General features: G+C 40.0%; 1 protein-coding gene across 1 annotated transcript; it reads right to left on the reverse strand.

Annotated features, from left to right (window-relative positions):
- Positions 1–385: 385 nt before the first annotated feature.
- Positions 386–21,504, reverse strand: FBXO3 (F-box protein 3). Its single transcript, XM_052811158.1, has 11 exons — positions 21,329–21,504; positions 17,901–17,990; positions 14,430–14,593; positions 11,745–11,859; positions 8,855–9,059; positions 7,205–7,250; positions 4,840–4,924; positions 3,857–3,979; positions 3,283–3,398; positions 2,700–2,890; positions 386–1,554 (listed from the first exon to the last, which is right to left on the reverse strand). Exons 1-11 carry the CDS (start codon positions 21,433–21,435, stop codon positions 1,429–1,431), a joined length of 1,368 nt encoding a protein of 455 aa, XP_052667118.1. The 5' UTR covers positions 21,436–21,504; the 3' UTR covers positions 386–1,428.
- Positions 21,505–21,985: the final 481 nt, after the last annotated feature.

The following is a 21,985-nucleotide window of genomic DNA, read 5'->3' on the forward strand; positions in this document are numbered from 1 at the left end:
CAGCAAATCAGACTGCTGTTCAGACTTCTGTGAGGGACAACCCAATTTTTTTCGCTTCTCTAGATGTTTCACCTAAACGACTGTTGGAGGGATCATACTCAATATTTGGTTTTCTACCTTGCACCACTGTGGAAGATCCAAATGCTACGTGGCACTAGAGAAAGGTGAGCACACGGAGAATCTAATACTATGACTTGTAAAAAAAAACAGGCTTTCTGTATGAGCAGTCACTAGTCAATAATGGAAACATTCAGCTGGAACCACAATATACTGCTGTTCCTCACAGGAGCTACTAATTCTGGATGTCAAAAAAAGGAACTGACTACAGCGATGCTACTCACACAATTATTGCTCAAGTCTTGGCAAGAAGAGTCCCATGTAGCACTTTGGAGCAAAGGAGGCAGTTGTTTATTAATGACAATGGAAACAAAATAAAAGTGATAAAGCAAACAGATACCTCTTTAAATATAAAGTTTCTAGTCATCTGGTGTTCTGTCAGGGCCCCCCCCCCCAATCCCCCCCGCCCCCGCCTTTTTTTTTCTTTTCTTTTTTTATTCAGGCGTAGTTACAAAAATCCATAGAGGATTTAGGGAAACATGATACTTCAACATAAATTTGTCACCTATGACAAAGTCTGAACAGCAAACATCATATAAAGAAAAAACTCAAAATGTATTTACAAATTCATACTTCGTAGTCATTGAGAAATTTCTTGGTTACCGAGTGGCAGATTATGCATGTACACTACATTCCAAAAGGCATTATCCAATCAGAGTCACTTAGCATAAAATTAAGCTGAAAGACAGATTGTCTAAAAATAAGGCCAGTTTCATTCCTAATTTATGCATGTGATGACCAGAATTTTCCGGTACTTCTATGTTAATAAAAAAAAACAAAAAAAAAAAAAGAGCATAAGAGCACCTGATCTCACCCAAATGGCATCCACAGACCAAACTGCAAGTTTCATTCTTAGCAGGAGTTATCAAGAGTAGAAACTCATGAGAAAGAACAACAGTACACACCTTTTTTGCCATCTTGTCTATTGCTAATTTTAAATGCTCGTATAAAAACAAATCCCCACACCATATTTGCAATATGATCATAAATAGGCAATAGTTTAAAAATGTAAGATATGATTACCTCGAACTAACAAGCTGTTCCGCACTTCGGAAAAAAGTGAACAAAGCCCAAACACCTTTCTCTTCCTCTCCCTCCCTCCCCCCAGCACCCCCCAGCCCCCTCCCCACTTCCAAACCTGGAAAAAAAAAGTTATACTCTGATGAATATTAGAACTGGCACCAACATTCATGCTAGTTGCCCTGATGTGCAACAGAAAGTTCATTTACAAGAGTCAGAAATATTCTTATGCACTAGCCCCAAAGAGTTCAGCTTCTGAAAACAGTTTATTTTGTTTTGAAGAAAATCCCATCAGGTATGACGCGGGCAGCGCCCAGAAGGTGCAGGAATGTCCAACACTCTACGTCGATCTTCGTATTCATCAGTGTCTGTGGAATCTTCGTCTTCATCCACTGCGTATTCATTATGATTTGTTTCCTAATACAAAACACATCCATATTTAATTAAAATCTTCTGTTCCAGTTATAAGCAAGCACTAACAATTACCTAGAAAAATCTGAAGTCTGTATTACCACGTCAATTAGCTGAAACAGACATTGTATTCTATGTCCTAAAATCAGCTCCTTACAATGACGAAGTTTAATTTGCAATAGAGATCATCTTGCCAAACTACTTGACCTTTAACTCAGTAAATATTCATTAACCTTCATTATTTCATATGTACCACTACATAGAGCCACAATTCAGTACCTTAGTTGTACCAATTTTCTTGGTGGCTTATGACGTCTTTTATTAAAAGCAGTTGAAAAACAAAGGGTCATTACTACCTTTAAAATCAGAGGTAGAGCAAAAGAGAAAAGCAAATTATTTTTACAGTCAACTGAATGGAAGGAGGTTACAACGGAGGTTACAACTCCCATAAATGTGAGCAGGAGTTAAGAGATGCCATTTTCTGTTAGAAGCATGACATCTGCTGGCACTTACTGTTAGAGCTACTGCTAACGAGAGCGTCTCAAATCCCTGGGAAAACATGAGAAAGTTTACAAGTAGATGTCTACCCCCAGGGGTAGTAGACAGTAGTAGACAGAGTAGACTCAGTGCTTGCACAAAAACTTCCAAGTTCTATCTGAATTAGTCACTAAATAAGGGCTGTGCTAGTGATAAAATAAATAAAGCATTCTTCTCTAAATGTGCCAAAGGGATAAATTATATAGTTAACCTGCAATCTCCAAACTAAAACTACATTATAATTAACAGCAAGCTAAATATCTTACTGATTTGCAAAGTCATTAAGTGACTTTATGAAATGCGCTTTCAGTGAGAACTAATGAACATCGTACGGACTGCTATCATTTTTAAGTTGTAATTAACTGAAACTTTTCTTGTTGAAGAACGTAGATACGCTATTATAGCTAAAACAGACGAGTGTGGGGTGGGTTTTTTTGAGAAATGGTTCTGATAAAAGAGTGATTTTCAAGAAAAGAATGAAAACTGAAAAATGATGTGACATTGACGTTTCAACACAGTTACACTGTCCTATTAAAATTAATCCAAGCGTTCTTGGAAAACAGGAGGTTGGGGGGAAAAAAGTCTAGGATAAGCGCAACTACATCTCTGCTTACCATTCGTGCTGTAGACACCTTGAATGTTGGACACACCATATGAAATCTGGGAATTGTGACGTTAAAGAATTTGTCCTTGTAGTAGAGGCAGTGGAAGGTGTAATACCCCTCCATATATCCAGATGTTGTGGAAAACGTAGTACAGCTGGTATATTCATAGACTCTCCCCGGACTGATAATTGGAAACTCCCCTGTTGGTAAAACATTAGATCACAATAGTAAGGACTGAGGTAGAACTACAATTGAGCAGTTTGCTAAAGCACTTGCACTCCACAACATATTCAGGCAGATCATTTTATATTCCAGTGAATGCATAAATGATTCTCAGCAATTACCGATGCTAAAAAACTGTCTGAAGAGCGGTTAGCTATCAGGATGTTCAGACATCCCTTGTGAAACAACCTTAAAGACAAAACAGATGGATACACATCCCTTTCTTTCAAGCAACAAAATGATTTTCATACAAACCATACAACTATTACCCTCCGTCACCACGATAAGCAGCTAGTAACGTAACTTTTGTAACACGTACGTTAAATACAGAAACACTCTCTCTGCTTCGTAAAAGCAATCTTTCACTTACCAACTACTCCAGGACCCTGAACTTCTTCTACATCACCTTTGGCATTTGTTATTCTCCAGTATCGACTGTCCAGCTGACAAGCCTTCTCAGGAAGAGCATCTTTGGACATTTCAATTCTAGAAGCCAAACAGCATACTTAATGGTTATGTAACTACTTTCATACATTTTAAGAAATGCTTTAGTATCCTTGGGATCTCTCTCCAAGTAGACTGGGCAAAAAACCCCTAACCCCTAAGGTAAAGAATACTGAATCAGCTGTTGGGATTCATGCCCATGCCTCTGCTTCACTATCTATCATTATTTACCCCTTTCTAAATCACAAGAGCTACTTGTAACTTCTTTCCCCCACCCATCACTGTACTTTACCAATTACCAACTTGACTGGTACTTTGCGACCCTGACCAGGTAATGATTTAGTATTTTTTTTTTTTTTTAATAAGTACAGCATGTTGTACACATCCTATTCATTTTAGAACATTTTTGAATGCTGTGCATAAGTTTGCAACAACTGATGCTTTGAATGTTACAGAGGTCTCTCCTGTGTTATACAAGTTAATTCAGTTGTTATTTTTACCTGATTCTGTAAGTGAAGAAATAATGCGGTGGATGTACAGAACTGAGTTCAGGTAGAAAAGATGTGGACACAGAAACAGTAATATCTCCTGTGGTAGCAACACATTCTTTATCATGCACATACCTACAGAAAGGAAAACATCAACTCTGCAAATAGCTCTGTACATTCAAAACAGAAAACTAAACATGTAAAGTGATTAGCTAATTACTAATAAGAGCACTGTGGTGCTAGATTAAAAGTAATTCTTAACTTCTCATTTGGCAGTTAAATAAAGGATGTATGTATGCAGCGTCTTCATGATGTATACTTTCCCATCACCAAAATTCATACAGCTGTGGATCTCTTCGTACCTCCGTTAATGCTTGTATTAAGCTAAGCGTATAATTTCATCTGAAGTCAATGAAAACACACTTGTTTAATAAGGATGTGTCATTATGCTATTTAAAAAACAAAACCTAGAAACTTCTACAGCAAATTAATTTACAGATCAGGAACTTGGTTCTATAGCATCTGAGTTTGACAGAATTAAGGCTCTTGCTTATATTTAGAAGAAATTAAAAGTGCATGAAGATTCAAACACCAGAAGAAGTCCTGTTTATTTACATATTCAACAGTGTTATTTTAGAGACCAGTTTGCTGAAACAATTGCTTTTTCAATAACTCGGAACAGTCCTGCAGCAGCAGCACACTCAGAGCAAGCAGAATAAATATTATGCTGTTAGCTAAACTTCAGATCAGTTTTGATGCAAAATTCTGGTTCTGTTAATGCAAAGTTACAAACTCTGAAGCTTCTGGTAAAAAAAAAAAAGAAGTTTCTTTAAGCATTCTGTTTTACAGCTTTATCTTCAATAACTTTCACATGCTTTCTTGTCTCTCCACCATCAGCTTTTGTATCAGATACCCATAACTACTTGGAAAGAGGTCAGCATTCTAGAAGAAGCATCAAAACCTTGCAGTGAGGTTATAAAGCCCAGTCACAATACCTGAAAATCTGGTCTCTGATGATAGGATAACCACCAGTTACAACTTTGTTTACATAGGATGTAAACCATTCCAAGTAAGATGTACCTAGATGCCAAAGAAAAGTATTCATAAGGACAGGTAAATTTACCACTAAGCACATTACAATAAATACTTCAAGGAAACAGGTTAAAGCTTTGAATATATTTAAAATAAACTCTCGGGCTTGCTTAGATGAGTCACTCAATATTCCAGTCCATTCTACCAACAAAGATCGTTTGGAGAAACCAAGCAAGAACTAAGAGTTAAGGGTGCATACTCCAGAAGTAACACAGCAAAAAAAGAATCTCTTAGCTAAGTATTTCACATTATAATCATGGTCTTCAAATGCTGGTGTCTCTCATCATCGGGTTTCCTTCTCATGACTGTTCAGCTGTGACTAGGAAAGAAGACAAATATAGTGGCCTATACTACTTGTATAGCTATTTCCAGCTGTTCTCCTATGCGAGGCATGCAAGCCTGCTGGTGGATTTATAGACTTAGTTTTGATATCCAGGTTTCTGTATGAATACGGTTTCTAAGAAACATGCTAGCAAGTTGCAGAATTTCCCTCTCCTTAAAAACAGGGATAAGCCATCGATATATTCCGCACTCCTGCTAGCAACCCAGAAGACTAAGACTGTATGTTGTTCCGAAGAACCTGGGATTTTCAGACATTTACAGCCATTGCCTGAGAACAGCTTTTCATACACCTACAGCCATTCTTCAGGAACACCTTGATTTCTAATTAGACAGTCAAGCTGTCACATTTAACTCTCAAAGAAGAGTTTCATACAAGACATATCGGCTCTCCGTAAATAAATTACTCAGCCATAAATCTTCCAAGCATTGCAATACAGAGTTCAATAGAAAACTACAGAGTTCTTCAACTGTTTGTCAATATTACTGATACAAAACTGGATTTAAGCTAAAATACTAAGAAATCATTATCCTCACCTTCACTGACATGTTATCAAATACTACCACTCCTGTTAGATTAAGTGTACTTACCACTTTTTCCTTTGAGCAAGAGCTATGTGTACTGTCCTTTGATCTTTTGGAAGTCTATGGAACTCCAAGTTTATTATCCTCCTTTCTACCACTAATCCACGAAATGCAAACCTTGTATAAAAGTAACTCTGAATGGAGAAAGTGGACCAATTTACCCTGTCACCTTCAAAACGACAAGATAAATGCTGTATATGAAACTTCCCCTCCACCCTGCAATAAGCCAAGATTAACCCTCTCAGCCAAGCGGAATAAATTTAAATATGATGTCAGATCACCTCACCATTAACTCAAATCCATAAAAGCAGCAACCGTCAGCAGCAATACCAATTCACCATAGAGTAGCTTTAAAGTATTACATATTCCTCAGGTGGAGAGAAGCAAGTAACCCAACTCTTGAGCTTCTGTTATATCTTTCCTATGATGGTTCTAAAGCATACAATGCATTCTGCAATAAGACCTTTGTAAAACAGATGACAGGTTGACTACTTCATATTGAAATCAGTTCATACAATCAATCAGTACATAGAAAGGTTTCCTAAAATTAGCATGGCTAAGAGTTTGACTACCTTCAACCCAAACCAGCAATGGTATAGCACTGTCTACTGTGGTTTCTCACTGTAATATTAATACATAAATCCTAAGAAATGCACAAGGCTAAATTTCAATACTAATTTTGGTGCCATTTATTACATATCTGCTTTCCCACTGAGTGAGAGGAATTAATTTAGACATAGCCACAATTACCAGATTCCAGTGGATTAACAAAAAGAAATAATCAAAACACTATTCCAGTCAATGTACGTCAGGCAGATGATCATGACAGATTACTACATAACCAAACAACAGTTACACAGTTTTCCCCTTCCCTCCTTTATCCTTTGAGCAAAGAAATCAGGCAAATCAAAAATCCAGAAAGGTATTCTTCTGCAGCTATCTTTATAGTTAATTAGATTTCATTAAGGGACGCAAAATATTTTCGACTTCTAACATGGTTGCAAAAACTACTGAGGAAAAAAAAAAAAAAATCTTTCTGTCCACTTGGGTGTTGTATTTAATAACTGCTTACATCACCCCCATGATGGCTAACTTAAAGGTTTTGCTCATTGTTAGACATGTTAGTACACTGAATGATTTGTATACAAGACACACAGAAGGACAAGCTTTAATAGAGAAAACTTGCATCTCATTTCAAGTAACCACTGATGTTTTAAAGTAGGTTAGAGTCTTACAAGTAGCACAGAGAATTTAGAATGCTTGCTTTGTTCAAGTCATACTGATGTGCGTTTTCTAAACAGCGCAGTTAAAACATTTTGCAGAATATTTTATCTAAAGCGTTACCTGTAATGAACATATCAATAGCAGATGGATTGCGAGCCATTTGGTCCTAAGAGGGAAAGAAGTTTATGGATGTATTAGGAGAGCATAGACTTTCAAGGTTAAACTTCAACACCTGAAATACAACATAGGAAACACTTTCACTGTATTCTCTAAACCTAAAATCTGGCTGCTTAATACATCATTATACTCCCAGTCAGATATTCAAACATATAAAAAGCACATGCCTGTCCCCATGAGTGCTCACGTGATCACTGAATATACAGCGTGAACATTCGCTAAGGCTCATGCATATAAAATCAGATTTAATGCATCATTCAAGAAACAAGGCCCCCAAAAATATTGCCTTAGTACAGAAGCACAGGACAGCTGAGGTCGGAAGAACGCTCTGGAGACGATCAGTCTAATCCCTCTGCTTGAGGCAGGGTTAGCTAGAGCACGTTGCCCAGGATCACATCCAGTTGGGTTTTTGAATGTCTCCAAGAACAGAGACTACACAACCTCTCCAGGTAACCTGTTCCAGTGTTCAACCACACTCACAGTAAAAACATTTTTGTGTACGTCTAGATCAAGCTTCCTGTGTTTCAACTTGTGCCCACTGCTGCTTCTTCTGTTATTGGGCAGGCATCACTGAGAAGAGTCTAGCCCTGACTCTTTATGCCCTGCTACCAGGTATTTATAAACATTGAGAAGATTCCCCTGAGCCTTCTCCAGGCTAAACAATCCCAGCTCCTGTACTACCATATTCTCCCCTGAAAAAAGCAGGGCTGTCCACAGATGAGCGAAAATATAAGTGTGTGAGTAACCTTCCAAGTTCCCAAGCATTATCCAGAAGGTTTAAATACTCAGCATAATACAAAGGGGGATCTTAACATCCTTCAAGTGATCCATTATCAAGGCATTCCCTAGAAATCTCATTGCTACATGCTTTGAAAACAAACTGTCAGGAACTCCATAGCAGGATGACGAGCCCTCCCCAAGAAGCACCCTTTACTCACCCCGCCTTTTTTGGAGGGGGGGTGGCAGGTAAGGAAGTCATCAGGGCATGGGTAAGGAGAGAGAGGGCTAAAATCTTGTTAGGTATAATATCCTTAAGCTTCACTAGCAACAATATGCCTATCCTAAAATACTACAGCTATAGGAATTATGAAAAATACTCAAATAATTATGTTCTACAAAGGAGGTGTTCAAGAGCAATTTGTTCTTTCACTGGAGAGTAAGTTTTGCTTACAAACCAGGGGGTATCTTTTATTGCAGTAAGTTTACATTTAGCATATCTGGGGGAGGAGATATATATACAGATGCTGATCTTCCATAACGGAGAAGCTTTTCTTCCTTACAGAAAGAGGGACAAGAGTATATACCTGCCATAGTTTGAACAAATTAATACCTTCCAATAAGGATGAATGTCATCCACCATCATGAACGTACAGCCATTAACAACTTCATGTAAATTTCTTTCCCTTACTAACCATTCCACTTAGGGGCTTTGATGAAAACCAGATGGCAACTGAGGGGCAAGTAACGAACTAATATGATCCCTTAGTATTCACTTTCTGCTATGTAAAATATTTCAGGTATCTGATAACATGCAAAGGGACACCATCAATCATTAGAAAAGTACATTTGCAAGTATAAACGTATATTCCTTACTGGACATTGATAGAAGATCTCATATTTATTTCGTCCCTCCACACTCTCCAGGGCCATGTATTGACTCAGGCCAGTATGAATGCAAAAAGTAAGAGGAAGGCATTGCTTCAGACCTAGCCTCTGCTGAAAACCTCCAGCCGCTGTGTCGATATCCAACAAGTCTTCAGAGCGGTAGTGGTTCGACAGTGCCATGCTTCCCATCAAACTTAACAGACAACAACAAAAAAAGGAAAGATAAACAGAAGATACCACTCACAAGGCAAAGATAGCTTTAAATCTTTTCTAAGCATAGATTCTATCAATGCTATAGATGCGTACTAGACTTAGATGAAGTCCAAGTCCAAGTGCTGAAGTAGGTTATTAGTTTGCAACATCAACCTTCACAAAGGGAGGCTAGATGGCTCTAAGATAAACACCTCCTTGTATGTTTTGTGCATCCGAAAGCACCATTTTAAACTGTGTTGGTGATTCCCATCGTGTCTGCAACTACTTCAAAGAAGCCGTTCACAGCTGATGCAGCTTCCTATAATAGCATAATATAACAATAACCAGTGCTGACGCAGCTTCCTATAGTAGCATAATATAACAATAACCAGTGCTCTGTATCTCAAGTTTTGTGCAAGTTCATTTCAATACTATCAAAGCATCCATGATTTTTCAATTAGAATACCAAGCTGCTATAGTAATAGTCATTGATTAAAACTCCAGTGAGCAAGGAGTGATGCTTTGGAAAAAAGGTTGAGAAGTAAACAAGGAAAATAACTGTTAAGTCAGAGAAATTATAATCTCAGTATAAAAACTAAGGCATACAGACACAAGTAAACAGACACACAAGGAAAGAACGAGACAATATGCATCAGCGTGACACGGCAAGACCATCAACTGTCTAATTTTTTCCTCTAGCTTTTTGTATGCATCACAGCAAAGGATGGGATTTTTTTATTTGTTTTTGACAATAAGGAAGCGACGTTGAAGACAGTAAAAGGAGCCTCTCTATGCATAAGAAAAGAATATATACAATTGGAAAAAAGTAGTACTAATCTGAAATATGTAACAGATTAGGAACAGAGGTGAGCATCGGAAGCTACAGTTAATGTTGATATGAATGTTGGGCTAGGTAAGAGCTAGGGTGAAAGTAAAAAAAAAAAAAAAAAAAGAACAAGCAACCTACACTCAATGTAATAAAGGGGCAAACAATGGAAGAATGATAAAAAGGGGTAACATGATCAAATTAACTACAAGGGCACACACTACAGCAGTGCACTTCACAATAAGAGGAGTACGCAAACCTGTAATGTACACTTCCCCACCCATACTCCCTTCTAATTTGCCTTTCAATGATGTTCTCAGATGTAAACTCTTGCAGATGCTAAGCTTTTACTGGTGTTATGAAAGCAGTGACTCAGGTGCAAGCTGCCACACGTCAGCATGATATAAGCTGCTCCCATCTTGGGCAACAAGTTCCATTCCTCTCTTTCCTTACATAGTCTTGCCTGGAATTAGCACGTCCTACAGTTTAAAAAGCAATGCTAACATCCAAACACAGAAACCTGAAACTCTAACAATGACAGCTAGTCCCAAATCTCCTCCATTTCTGATCTAACATGCCAACAACTTGCTGCATAGACTTCCACTAACCTACACCTGATCTTCCCAGTATTCATCTCCCACAAGAAAGCAAGCCTACCCCCAACAGTAAGATTGCACCTTCCACTTGCAGTGTGGCAGCCTTTCTTGCTCCAGGGTCCCACATGTCAGACCTAACTCGTCACCCAGTCAGTGCTCCACCAACAAGGTTTGTCAACCTGTGTGTAAGGCTCAGGCCTTCGCTTTGAGGGCACAGCAATGGACCACAGCCCACTGGCAGTTGTTCAAGCTGAAAGGCATGCCCAAAGGCATACGTCCGCTCCTGCAGCCCTTCCACAGGCACATCTTCACAGTAGAGGCTTCATGGGAGTGAAAAAGTAGTAGGAAGAGCAGGAAGCACACAAGTGGCAGAGCTCCATTTGAAGTCTACAGAACTAGGGCACCTATCTCCTCTCTAAAAAAAGTCTCTCCTGGAAAAGAAACAGAACTAGAATTCATCCTTATGGTTGCATAAAACTGTTTCCCATATCCCTTCTGCACATACAACACTAGAAGTGGAGAAAGCTGCACCTTCTTTACTAGTGAAGGTTTTGGCAGAGCAACAGGAATGCATTGCCCCCTACAGACACTGCAATGATTTGCCGTAGCTTTCCATCTTTTGCTAATGTTTGCAGCACTTCATCAAGTGCCGACGTGCTAACTTCTTCTATAGCTGGAAGATAGGAAACTATGTTTGGTCATTCGCCTTCTAACCTTAATGTAAAAGGAGTTCTTAATTGCTGAAACTGCATAAAATTGTAAAATCTGCTACTGAGAAAACTTAGTTTGCAGAACTGACATTTTGATTCTATTTAAAACGACTACCTGGTTTGAAAGTTATTCCATAACCATTTTAAAGAAAAAAGTTATTAAATAATGAAACCTGAAGAGTGCAAGAGGCTAATTTACTTATGTAATACAAAGCAAAACTTCAGGGGAGCAACTTGCAGTGGTATGATTAAAAGCCTAACAGTTGGAAGTTTTAGTTATTACCAAAAAAAAAAAAAGGGGGGGTTCTCGCTAGGAAAAAGGACTGAAGTGTAAGAGTAATTTGAGCAATTAGAAATCTACACTGTGTTTTCAATTACTTCTGAGACTAGAAGATAGCCAATTCTAGAAGCGTCACTTCAAGCAGTCACTCAGCTACAATACATTTAAATGCTTAATTTATCCTGTTCAGCAGACATTTTATCTTTTTAATATATAAACTATCCAAGAAATACAAAAGAAATTAGTAACTTGGTATGTAGTTTTTGCTCCTTACCCAGGAACAACTAGCTTCTGTCCATTATGAATACGAAATGAACATCGATAGTCATCAGGGAGTTTGCAACCTATTTGCGCTTCCACCGCATCTAGATCTTCCTCCCGCACGCTCTCTGTGTACAAAAAGAAACAGAGTATTAAGTGGCAGTTTCGGAGGGGGAATCAAGAACTGCTGCTCCTACGAAAGTCTCGAATTTAATGCTGCTTCACTACTCTGCCCCCAAGTGCCCAGTACGCTGTTCCTGACAAAGGTGAATTAATATTAGAGTTTGTGTTACAACCTCTCCGTTAAAACTTTATTTCACACCATTGCATCAGAGTTGCGTGGCTAGAAATAAGGCAAAAACTAGCTGCATTCTAGGCATAACAGCATGTTTTCCGCTGCCAAAGACAATTTTAAGTAGCCCCAGCAACCTTAGCATTATGGTTTTTTTTTTTTTTTTTAATGTTATCACAAAAGGAATACATATTTCAAAGTATTTTGCCACTTAGAATTCAGAGAAAGTGAACTAACGGACATACAAAAGCAAGATGCATTCAGTTCAACTTTGGGACGCAGCTGTCTACTAGCATGGTCTCAAGAATCTTCCACTGATTTAATTCATGCTAGTGGCCAGAATCACTAAAAATCAAGTATTTAAAATACAAAGCATGGAATTTGTAAGTGCCTTGATCAAACGAACATGGACTCAAGTCAATATTTGGTGACTTTATTGTATGCTAGGTGGCACAGAATGAATACTACACAAATGTGAAAGGAAGCTGATTACATTAAATGATTACTTAATACAGCACCAATCTCCATCCAATGAAATCTCAACAGGCCTGACTTAAGCAGAAAGTATTTTATAAAGTGAAGTGAACCTTTTCCCCACAATATTGTCATTAGCTGACAAGAGTTTCAGTTAAAACTTTTATGCAATACTGATTTTACTCTTTCATCATTCTAAGGGTTATTTCTTTCAGTTTCCAGTCCAATCAGTAACAAAGAAATGTTGGCTGCAGCCACCATTCACCTGGAATTTGAAGCAATAAATAGGTTGTAACAGGGGGATTTTGTATCATCATCAACAGAAGGGAGCGGGGAGTAACTACCCTTAGACCTCCACACATGCTTCAGGGGGTTTCCGCACCCTCACTTCTAGCAAAGATCAACTGAGTGGCCTTTGTGCTCTGTTCCAATCAAGGCTTTTTGGGTGATTTTTTTTTTTTTAACCCCTTTTCATATTCATTATCCGTTTCATTTATATGGCATAATTTAACAATTCCTTGAAAGAAGATCCTGTATAAATGGTATTAAAAAGGTGTAAGTTATGGAAGAGCTCCTGCTAAAACCTGCCATCACTATACCAGTGTGAAAATTGATAATTTTAAATTTATTTTGTCTTTCTGTAGACAAAGAGAAGCTTTATTGCACCAAACTCCTTGGGAGGATTTTGAAAGTAAAACTGTGGTACAACCTATTCATTTCAACACCTCCAACACAGATGCTTCCCATTTTATTAACAATATATTTGACTGACAATTTAGTGATTCTGTATACCTGAGTGAAGTCTGTGTTTTTGATAGAGCAGCATGAAAGTTACAGAAATCAAGGCATGGATGTCTACATCAAGTACTATGGCCTGTGTTACACCAGAGTTCAGGCTACATATAACCCTTTCGGCGTTTTCCTAAGAAGGACATTCTTTCAATAACACTCAAAAGTAACAAAATAAAAAAATTTTAAAGAAAACAGTAAGTATTAAGTTCTAACCATGTTCTGATATTCAGAAATACTTAGCAAAACTTAAGAATCCAGCACTATCCAGCAAGCCAAGAAATATGCAAAATTTACATAGGAAAGAGATCATTGTCTATAGACCTCTCCTAATTTCACAGAACACATTAAATCAAACATCTTGGTCTAATAGTCAGTTCCATACAGAAAACAGAAGTACAGTTGAAAATGTAAAAGCTATTTTGTCTCTATACCAGAAAAGCCCAAACTTGCTGTATATCTTGCTGTATAATGTTTATGAAACAGAACACTGGAAGTACTTGAAGTTTTACTTGAAGTAAAACACAAACTTAATTTGAAAACAGAATCTGGGGTGGGGGGAGGAGGGGAAGTAAAAATTCTTGTTCGGCCACTAATTTACCTTCATTAGAGGAACACAGTAAGACCTACAGAAGAAAAAAAAAAACCAAACCAAAAAAACCCTTCCTTTTTGATTGGCTTTAGTTTAAAATGCCTGCTTTCATGTGAAAGTGTTTTAATTGGGTCTTAAGAAAATCTCACAAATAAAATCACACCAACAGGTCCCAGGTCCTTGAAGTAATGGGATTATTAAACTAAAAAATAATAATAAATAAACAAACAAACCAGTCATAGCAACCAAAGACAAAAGCAGTAGAAGTGTATTGATTTCCTGATTATCCAGAGATAGACTAGACAAAAAAAAAAAAAAACTTGATTCCTTCTCTGAAAAGAAATCTTCAGAGAATCTATGGATCACTAGTAATTAGGCAAGGACTATATATGTGGTCCAATTTACTTATTTACTAGAGGGGAAGGGAAAGCACATCTACCTGACTTTCAGGGCCTCAGTAACTGAGGCACACACCTAGGATGAAACTTAATTAACAGATAATGTCACGTCAGCCAACCTACTAAAGAAAGCAGGTATTACGTTGTACCTACCTTTCAAAGAACCAATCATCCGAGGACACCGCTGTCCTAAGTACTTCTCTAGGTCATCCCAGGCTTTTTTCAATGTAGCATAGTATCGGATATATCTTCCTAGGTCAGAGTAGGTACTGATGAAGATGGCTTTCCAGCTCTGATTTCGTTGACTTTTTTCCTCTCTAAGTGGACATGAAGAAAATAAGTTCAAATACCAGCCCAAAAAGCTTGACTTCTAAACCCAAGTAGTTAATATTTGCTATTTGGCGGAAACAGTATGCATAATATTAAGCCAGGAACACTTTGAGCCACATGAAGCTACACAAACTCAATTAATTCCAACATCTATTCAACAGCTACTTGGAAAAGAATTGGGAAACATTTGGGGTACTTGGTATCAGGGGAAAATTTAGGAACAGTATTCCTTTAAACAGATTGCTGCCTATTATTAAATCTTAGAACTGGCGAATAGCTAATTCACATCACATTTCACACATACACTGAGAAGGCCTTTAAAAAAAAATTTTAAAAAAATCACATTTTTTGATCTACTGCCTTAGTCATAAACTCCTTTATTTACCCAATAAGAATGATTAAGGAGCAAACTAGAGAGTTAAATGAGAACTCTGTGCACTGATCTGGAAAGTCAGTTTCTTAAGGAATTACTGCATATTCAGTTCTCCTCACAGGCGCAACAGCAGGCTATGGGAAGAGAGGCTGCCAAAAAAGTGCTGACTAACATCTGACAAAGGATGCTTGACTCCAAATTGTAGCAGCCCTTGCATCTTTGTGTTAGGATATATTCCAACTCCTCAAACTCCAGCCAGCATGCTGAATCTAAAAGATTTAGTACAGCTTCATACAACTAAACAAAAATGTAACAATTGAGAAGTCGTCACATCACCTTTAAGATCATCTTTAGCTCTAAAAAGGAGAGAAGAACCTTACTTCTTGAAGAAGAATGGAGGGAGGGAAAAGTAGATTAAGTTTATTCTGGGAAATTAGATAAACTAATGTCAAACCAAAGAGGTAAAAGCAAAAAACCCCAAAGTGAATTACATCTCAGCAGCTGACAGAAGTTTCAGCATATTTTCACCTTCCAAATGTTGTTTGTAGAAATTACCCACAGCCTTCATTACTCGGTTTTTCTTGGCAATAGAGAAGCCAGCATCTGAGAGACCAACCCCAGAGCCAGTTCTCCTTAGCAAAGCCCTACAACCCCCTCATCTTCACCCATACGCACAACAACTTCCTCTTCTAAAGCATCAGATACTCAGTTTGAACTTCCCACTTCCTTACCTTCTTTCCCCACCTCCCACCAGATTTTCCTTTCTTGTTTGGATTCTAGTAAGACTATCGCTTAAGATTTTTAGATTCTTTTGCAGAGAATCTCAAGGCAAAATTTTACAAGTTGTGTTGTATCTTCATAAGCTGCATATAATTAGAACGTGCACAGTATGTTTATCTTAGTGGATTCAACTTTGCTTGCTGTTAATTTTTAATACAGTCCGTACGATACAATATAGATTACAAACTACAAGCTTGGAAATGCTTTCCTAAATTACCTTCTCCACCCACTTATGCATATATATTAACTCCTTATCACTAGCTGTTCTGCCACCTTAGGCTACTCGTGTAATACAAGGAGCACCTGCATAACCTGAATAATGGAAAAATATATGGATCTGATCACTGAAGTCATAAGTAGTTAATACTCCTCACAGTTTACAATATAAAAAGATATTGTCTAGAAAACAGGACACAAAGAGGGGATAAAAAATAACAAAACTGGTTGCTAATTCACTTCAGTCAACTCCACAAGCTTTCTCAGCTCTTGAGAAAAACACGCTGCTTCAGCAAAGATGTGGATTGTTACCTTTATAGTTAGCTCCCACTTAACAGACATCCCGAGTTCAATGCAAGCAAGTGAACAGAAAATGAGCTTTTTAAAAAACCACAACACCTCAAGAACCATGTATGTAAAACTTCCTACGCAGCCCAATGTGACTTTCCTGGGAAAATGATGGAGAAAATCCTCCTGGAAAGCACTTCCAAACACAGGAAAGACAAGAAGGTGATCAGGAGCAGTCAGCATAGATTCATGAAGGGGAAATAATGCTTGACCAACCTGACAGCCTTCTACAATGAGGCGACTTGCTTGATGGGTGAGGGGAGAGCAGCGGATGTTGTTTACCTCCAATTTAGCGAAGCCTTCAACACTGTCTCTCTGCTAATAACATCATAGAGAAGCTGACAAAGTATGGATTTGATAAGTAGATAGCGAGGTGGCCCGAAAATTGGCTGAACGACCAGGCCCAAAGGGTAATCAGTTGGAGGCAAGTCACTTGTGGTGTTCCCCTGGGCTCCACATTGGGGCCAACACTATTTAATACCTTCATTAATGACCTGGATGATGGGACAGTACACCCTCAGCAAGTCTGCAGATGCTACAAAACTGTGAGGAGTGGTTGATACAGCAGATGGTTGTGCGGCCATTCAGAGAGACCTTAACAACCAGAGAAGAATCTTCAATTCAACTAGGGGAAATGGAAAGTCCTGCACCTGGAGAGGAATAACCCCAGACACCAGTACACGCTGGGGGCTGACCAGCTGAGAAGAACCTGGAGGTCTTGGTAGACACCAAGCTGACCATGAGCCAGCAATGCACCCTCGCAGCAAAAAAGGCCAACAGTATCCCAGGCTGCAATAGGAAGAGTGTTGCCAGCTGGTCAAGGGAGGTGTTCCTCCCTCCCTAGTCAGCACCGGTGAAGCCACATCTAGAGTACTGTGTCCAGTTCTAGGCTCCCCATTACAAGAAACATACGGGCATACTGGAACAAGTCCAGTGCAGGGCCTCAAAGATGATTATGGGACTGGAGCATCTTTCACATGAGGAGAGGCTGAGTGAGCTGGAGAAGGCTCAGGGGGGATCTTATCAATGCGTACAATTACCTGATGGGAGGGAGTAAAGATGGAGCCAGACTCTTCTCAGCAGTGCCCACTGATAGGACACTGGACACAGTCCTGAGCAACCTGCTCTAGGTGACCCTGCATGAACAGGGGAGTTGGACTAGAGGATCTCAAAAGGTCCCTTCCAACTTCAACTATTCTGTGATTCCAGTCCTGGCTACCCTTGACACAACCATCCAGTTGTACCCCTCATAATTACAGCACTTGGAATACTACTTTCCTCTATAGAATATTTGGTGTCTGGTAAGGTCAAGTTGCAGCTTCTCCTTCAGCCTCGGCATTAACAAGGTACCTCTTCTCTACCCATCCATGAAACTTTTTAACACTTGTACATTCACGAAGCTTTTTTAGGAAATTAACATTTTTGATACCTCTAACCTTTCATCGATTTGAAGCTGCTGAGAAGCTGGTGAATACCACTTCAATCTTAGAGTTACTAGAAGTAACGTGGACATAGAGACAGCACAATAACATAAGCCTCATCTTCATAGAAAAAAGGCTTAAAACAACCACACTTACTCTGAAATAAGCCAGTATTTCTTGCAGTGTCTCTTCCACAATGGATCATGGCTTGATAGCTGATTTAATCTTCGACTTAAATAGCAGCAACTATAAATATAAAATCATTAAATTTGATTGCAAAGGAGTAGCAAAATAAACAGGGATAAATACTGACCAGTATATTACACGTTGCGTTCTCATGAAATAAATGCAGCATTTGAAAGTTAGTTAGCTGTGCTTTTTAGAGTTGTGCTTTCAATGGTTAAAAGTCTTCACTACAGCTGTGTAAGTCATGAACCACTTTTCTACACACTTCAAGAACAGTAAGCAATTAAGTAATTTTGTAAAGCAGGTCATCCTGCAGACTTACGCCATCGTAAACATTGCCTGAAAGATTTCGGAGTGACTCCACTCCAGCAGTAAGCATTCCAGTAGCACAGACTAGTTATTACGATTTAAATTGCTTTCTTACCTGTATTGTCAGTCTCTACCCTATCTTTTCCACTGTTTCCATACTACTGAAAGCTCAAACAGTAAGCACAGAAACCATACAGTTTGAGTATTAAAAAGTTTCCACTTTAAGTTGTTGAAATAGCAAACTTCATGACCAGAAACAGACACAGGAAAAATACAAAGGGTAACAGACCTGGAAAGAAGTACTGCAAGCTCACTGTAATGAAGACCATATATAAGCTCTTGCCATCGCATTACAGGTAACATTGCTACTTGAGGAAGTTAAAAGAATCATACCTTGCATTATGCAGCGCTATTGCAAATACAGTATTAAAAAACCTGTAGGATATAGATCTAAAACTGTCCTCAGAAATCATTTGATCAATTGATCCTGGTTTGATGCAAGGAGATAGCAAAAACTAACCTATAGTCCTGATGCCTGCTAACCTGCTCTTTAAAAAGCAGCGGTGGAGGTGCCATCAAATACAGTCAGTTCCCATATTTACTTTTACAGTTATAAAGCTTTTCTGGAACATACAACTGGTATCGACAGCGAGACATTTCAGTGTATTTATATGAGTAAGAATGTGCGGCAAAGCATCAGCAACGTGCAGAGCAGTAATACAGGGAATGATCGTGTTATTCAAAGATTCGTAGAATTTAAAAGAAACAATTGCCTGATTTCAATCTAACCTGAAGACCAGACAATAAATCTTTTCTCTTTTGTGTTTGAGCTGAATTATCAGTTATGCTTTAAAGAAACTCCCCACAAGATACCACCAATTTAGATGTGGCAACATCAATTCCTCTGGTAGCTTGTTCTAACAGTTAATATGTGTGTTCTAATGGCTGTGATTAACATCTAAATACCCCAAATGAGGTTACCAAATTTAAGCTTCCAGTTACTGCTTTCTGGCTTCTCTTCAGTGTAGTTCAGAAATTGGTAAGTAAGAAAGACCACCAGTATAAATGGACGTAGTTACATACTGAAATAAAGATGCCTCTCAAATTTGTCTTTGATAAGTAAAATCAGCCAGAGTCCAGGACTGGTGAAAACATCTTGCACTGAGACTACAGAATTATTCCTATTTACCTGCTCAATCCAATCTTTTTTTTTTTTTTTTACCCCAATATGTATTATAAGCTGTTTAAACTAGAATTGTATTAGTATTTGAAAATCAACCTCAACAAAGTAAAGCGATTCTCCTGTATTCCCTGCCACCACCCTTCCCCTCTGCAACGACACAAAGACATAAACACATTCACTTCAAACCTTGACATCTGGCTATGTAAGAACTCCATTCATGACATGGGGGTTTTTTGTTTGGGAGGGTTTGTTTGGTTTTTTGGGCGGGGGGGTGGGGGGAGAACAGAAATATCCCAAAAGTCGCAGCCCTTGCAGAAATCTATTATATTGGCATTTATCAATCAAGCCCGTAGTTTCTGGTAGGAAAGAAGTCACCATGGCATCACAAGAACACATGGCTTCAAACATGATAAAGATGCAATTAAAGCCATTCTCATCAATTACATAAATACTTGGTGACCTGTCAGCTTTTCCATTATTTAAGGGCCACCACCAGATTAACCAACCTGTGGAATAGTAGAGAAACTGTGATGTTTGCGATGGTCAGAGTATATATATGTGTCACTAAAACAAATGTAAGCAACCTAGAGATTTCCTCAACTAACGCTTTGAGTACTACAAACAGCCAGTTATGCAAAACTGCCATTACTGACCTTAAAAATAGGAAGCCTACACAGTATTTCATTGTCCTTGCACAGCAAAATCCATTTCATTTTGGTAAATACATAACAAAAATCAGAGTGCCTTTACTACACCATTAGCAACTACCACTAAATCATCCACACTGGACTTGTAACAATTGTTATAATTTTTGCTGACATTTAATTTCTTTGTTTGCTGTTATCCTAATAGAATTCTCCCTGATGTCTTTAGCTTTCTCGACTAATATTGGGGGGGGGGGGGGGGGACACACACGACACCAAACGAGCAAAAAAGACGTTTTGGTCATCTTCTATTTTATTCATGCCTATTCCTCCCTCCCTCTTTCATTAAATGCTGTGATTTCAATCACTGCCGGTGCTTGTACTTCATTGGTAAGGTTTTAGCTGAAAACATAGTCTTGTCTTCACTGTATGACTCATAACTCTTCAGCCACCTAGTAAAGCGTCCAAGAGGAGCTTGCAACTTTCATTCATGTTTTTCTGCCTGAAAAGTCATCCTATTTCATTTCGTTTGGTTTTCCTCAAACAACAGCTCATACAAGTAACTGAATATATTTACTGGCAACGAGACTGCCCTTTGTTTGCCCCATAGATACGCAACAGTTTCAGAGAATTATTGATTTTACAAATTCAGTTATTGGTTCGTCTCCGAATTGTAAACGAGCTACAAACAAAACCAAGGTATAAAGGGGGAGAGAAAAACAGGGAACATTTTTTTTTGCTTAAAAAAAAAAAAGGCAAAAAAACCCTGGAGAACGCCACCGCTCCTGGAAGGGAGCGCTGCTTTAGGATCTGTCCTCCCCACAGCAGCTCCTCCAGAGCAAGCCAAACCCTTTCCCCACCGCGTTGCCGGTAACAGCCCTCCCCCAGCCCGCTTCCCCCCCCCCCCCCCGTTTAGCTGACACACCGAAAAGTTGTACGACCACCTCCCGCCGCGGCCGGCTGCCTCCTCCACAGCGCTTCACCCCACCTCCCACCGGCCTTCCCCCGCCACCTCTTCCCGCTGACCCCAGCAGCCGGTCCCGGCTCAGCCGGTAAAAGCACGCCGGGCCCTCCCGCCTAGCCCCCTCAGCCCCGCCGCCGCTGAGGAGAGGGGGGGAAGCCGGGGGGGGGGGTTGCCGCTCTCCCGCTCCGCCCCGCGGCCCGCCGCTGCCTCCCCCACCCCCCGCCGAGGCCGTGCTCGGCCCTCCCGCGCCAACGCGCCTCACGCGTGACCCGGCAGAACCCCGGACCCGACCCCGTACCTCATCAAATCCCGGTAATCGAGAAAGCTAAGGATAAGCAACAACGGATCGGTCGGCAGCAGCTCCAAGCTGAGGGTCGACGCTTCCATATCCAGGGGCGCCGCCATCTTGCCAGACGTCCCGCGGCTCCGCTGCCGGGGGCGGCGCCCGCCCCCTCGCGCCGCTCCGTTTGTCAGCCGCCGGGGCGGGGAAGGAGCGGGGGGGGCGGGCCGCAGCGCCCCCTGCCGGCCGCGGCCCGCCCGCCTCCTCGCGAGGGCGGCGGTACCTCAGCTCGCCTCAGCGCTCAGCCGTGGGCGGCGAGGGGGGGGGGGGGGGGGGACACGGACACAGGCCTTGGGGAAGGCCGCGTCGTCCGTCCCCCCCCGCCCCGATGGCGAAAAGCCGGTCGAAGAAACTCTCTGAGACTGGTTTTGGAGTTTTAGAAAGCAGGCGTTCCTCATTAAAGCGCTGGAAGCACGGGGGATAGTTCCACCCAGCGTGCGTGCCGCAGCTTTAGCACAAGCAGGTTGTATAGAACAACTAATTGCGTATTAATCGGATTAGTACACATATACACAAAAATCTAACCGGTTATCTTAGTACTGCCTACATCCGATCATGTGCAACGAAGGATCCATCTGAGTCGAAGGGCTGCTTTTGCGACCACCGACCCATCTG

The sequence above is a fragment of the Harpia harpyja genome, chromosome 16 (genome assembly GCF_026419915.1).
Source record: "Harpia harpyja isolate bHarHar1 chromosome 16, bHarHar1 primary haplotype, whole genome shotgun sequence".
In the NCBI taxonomy this organism is placed as follows: Eukaryota; Metazoa; Chordata; class Aves; order Accipitriformes; family Accipitridae; genus Harpia; species Harpia harpyja.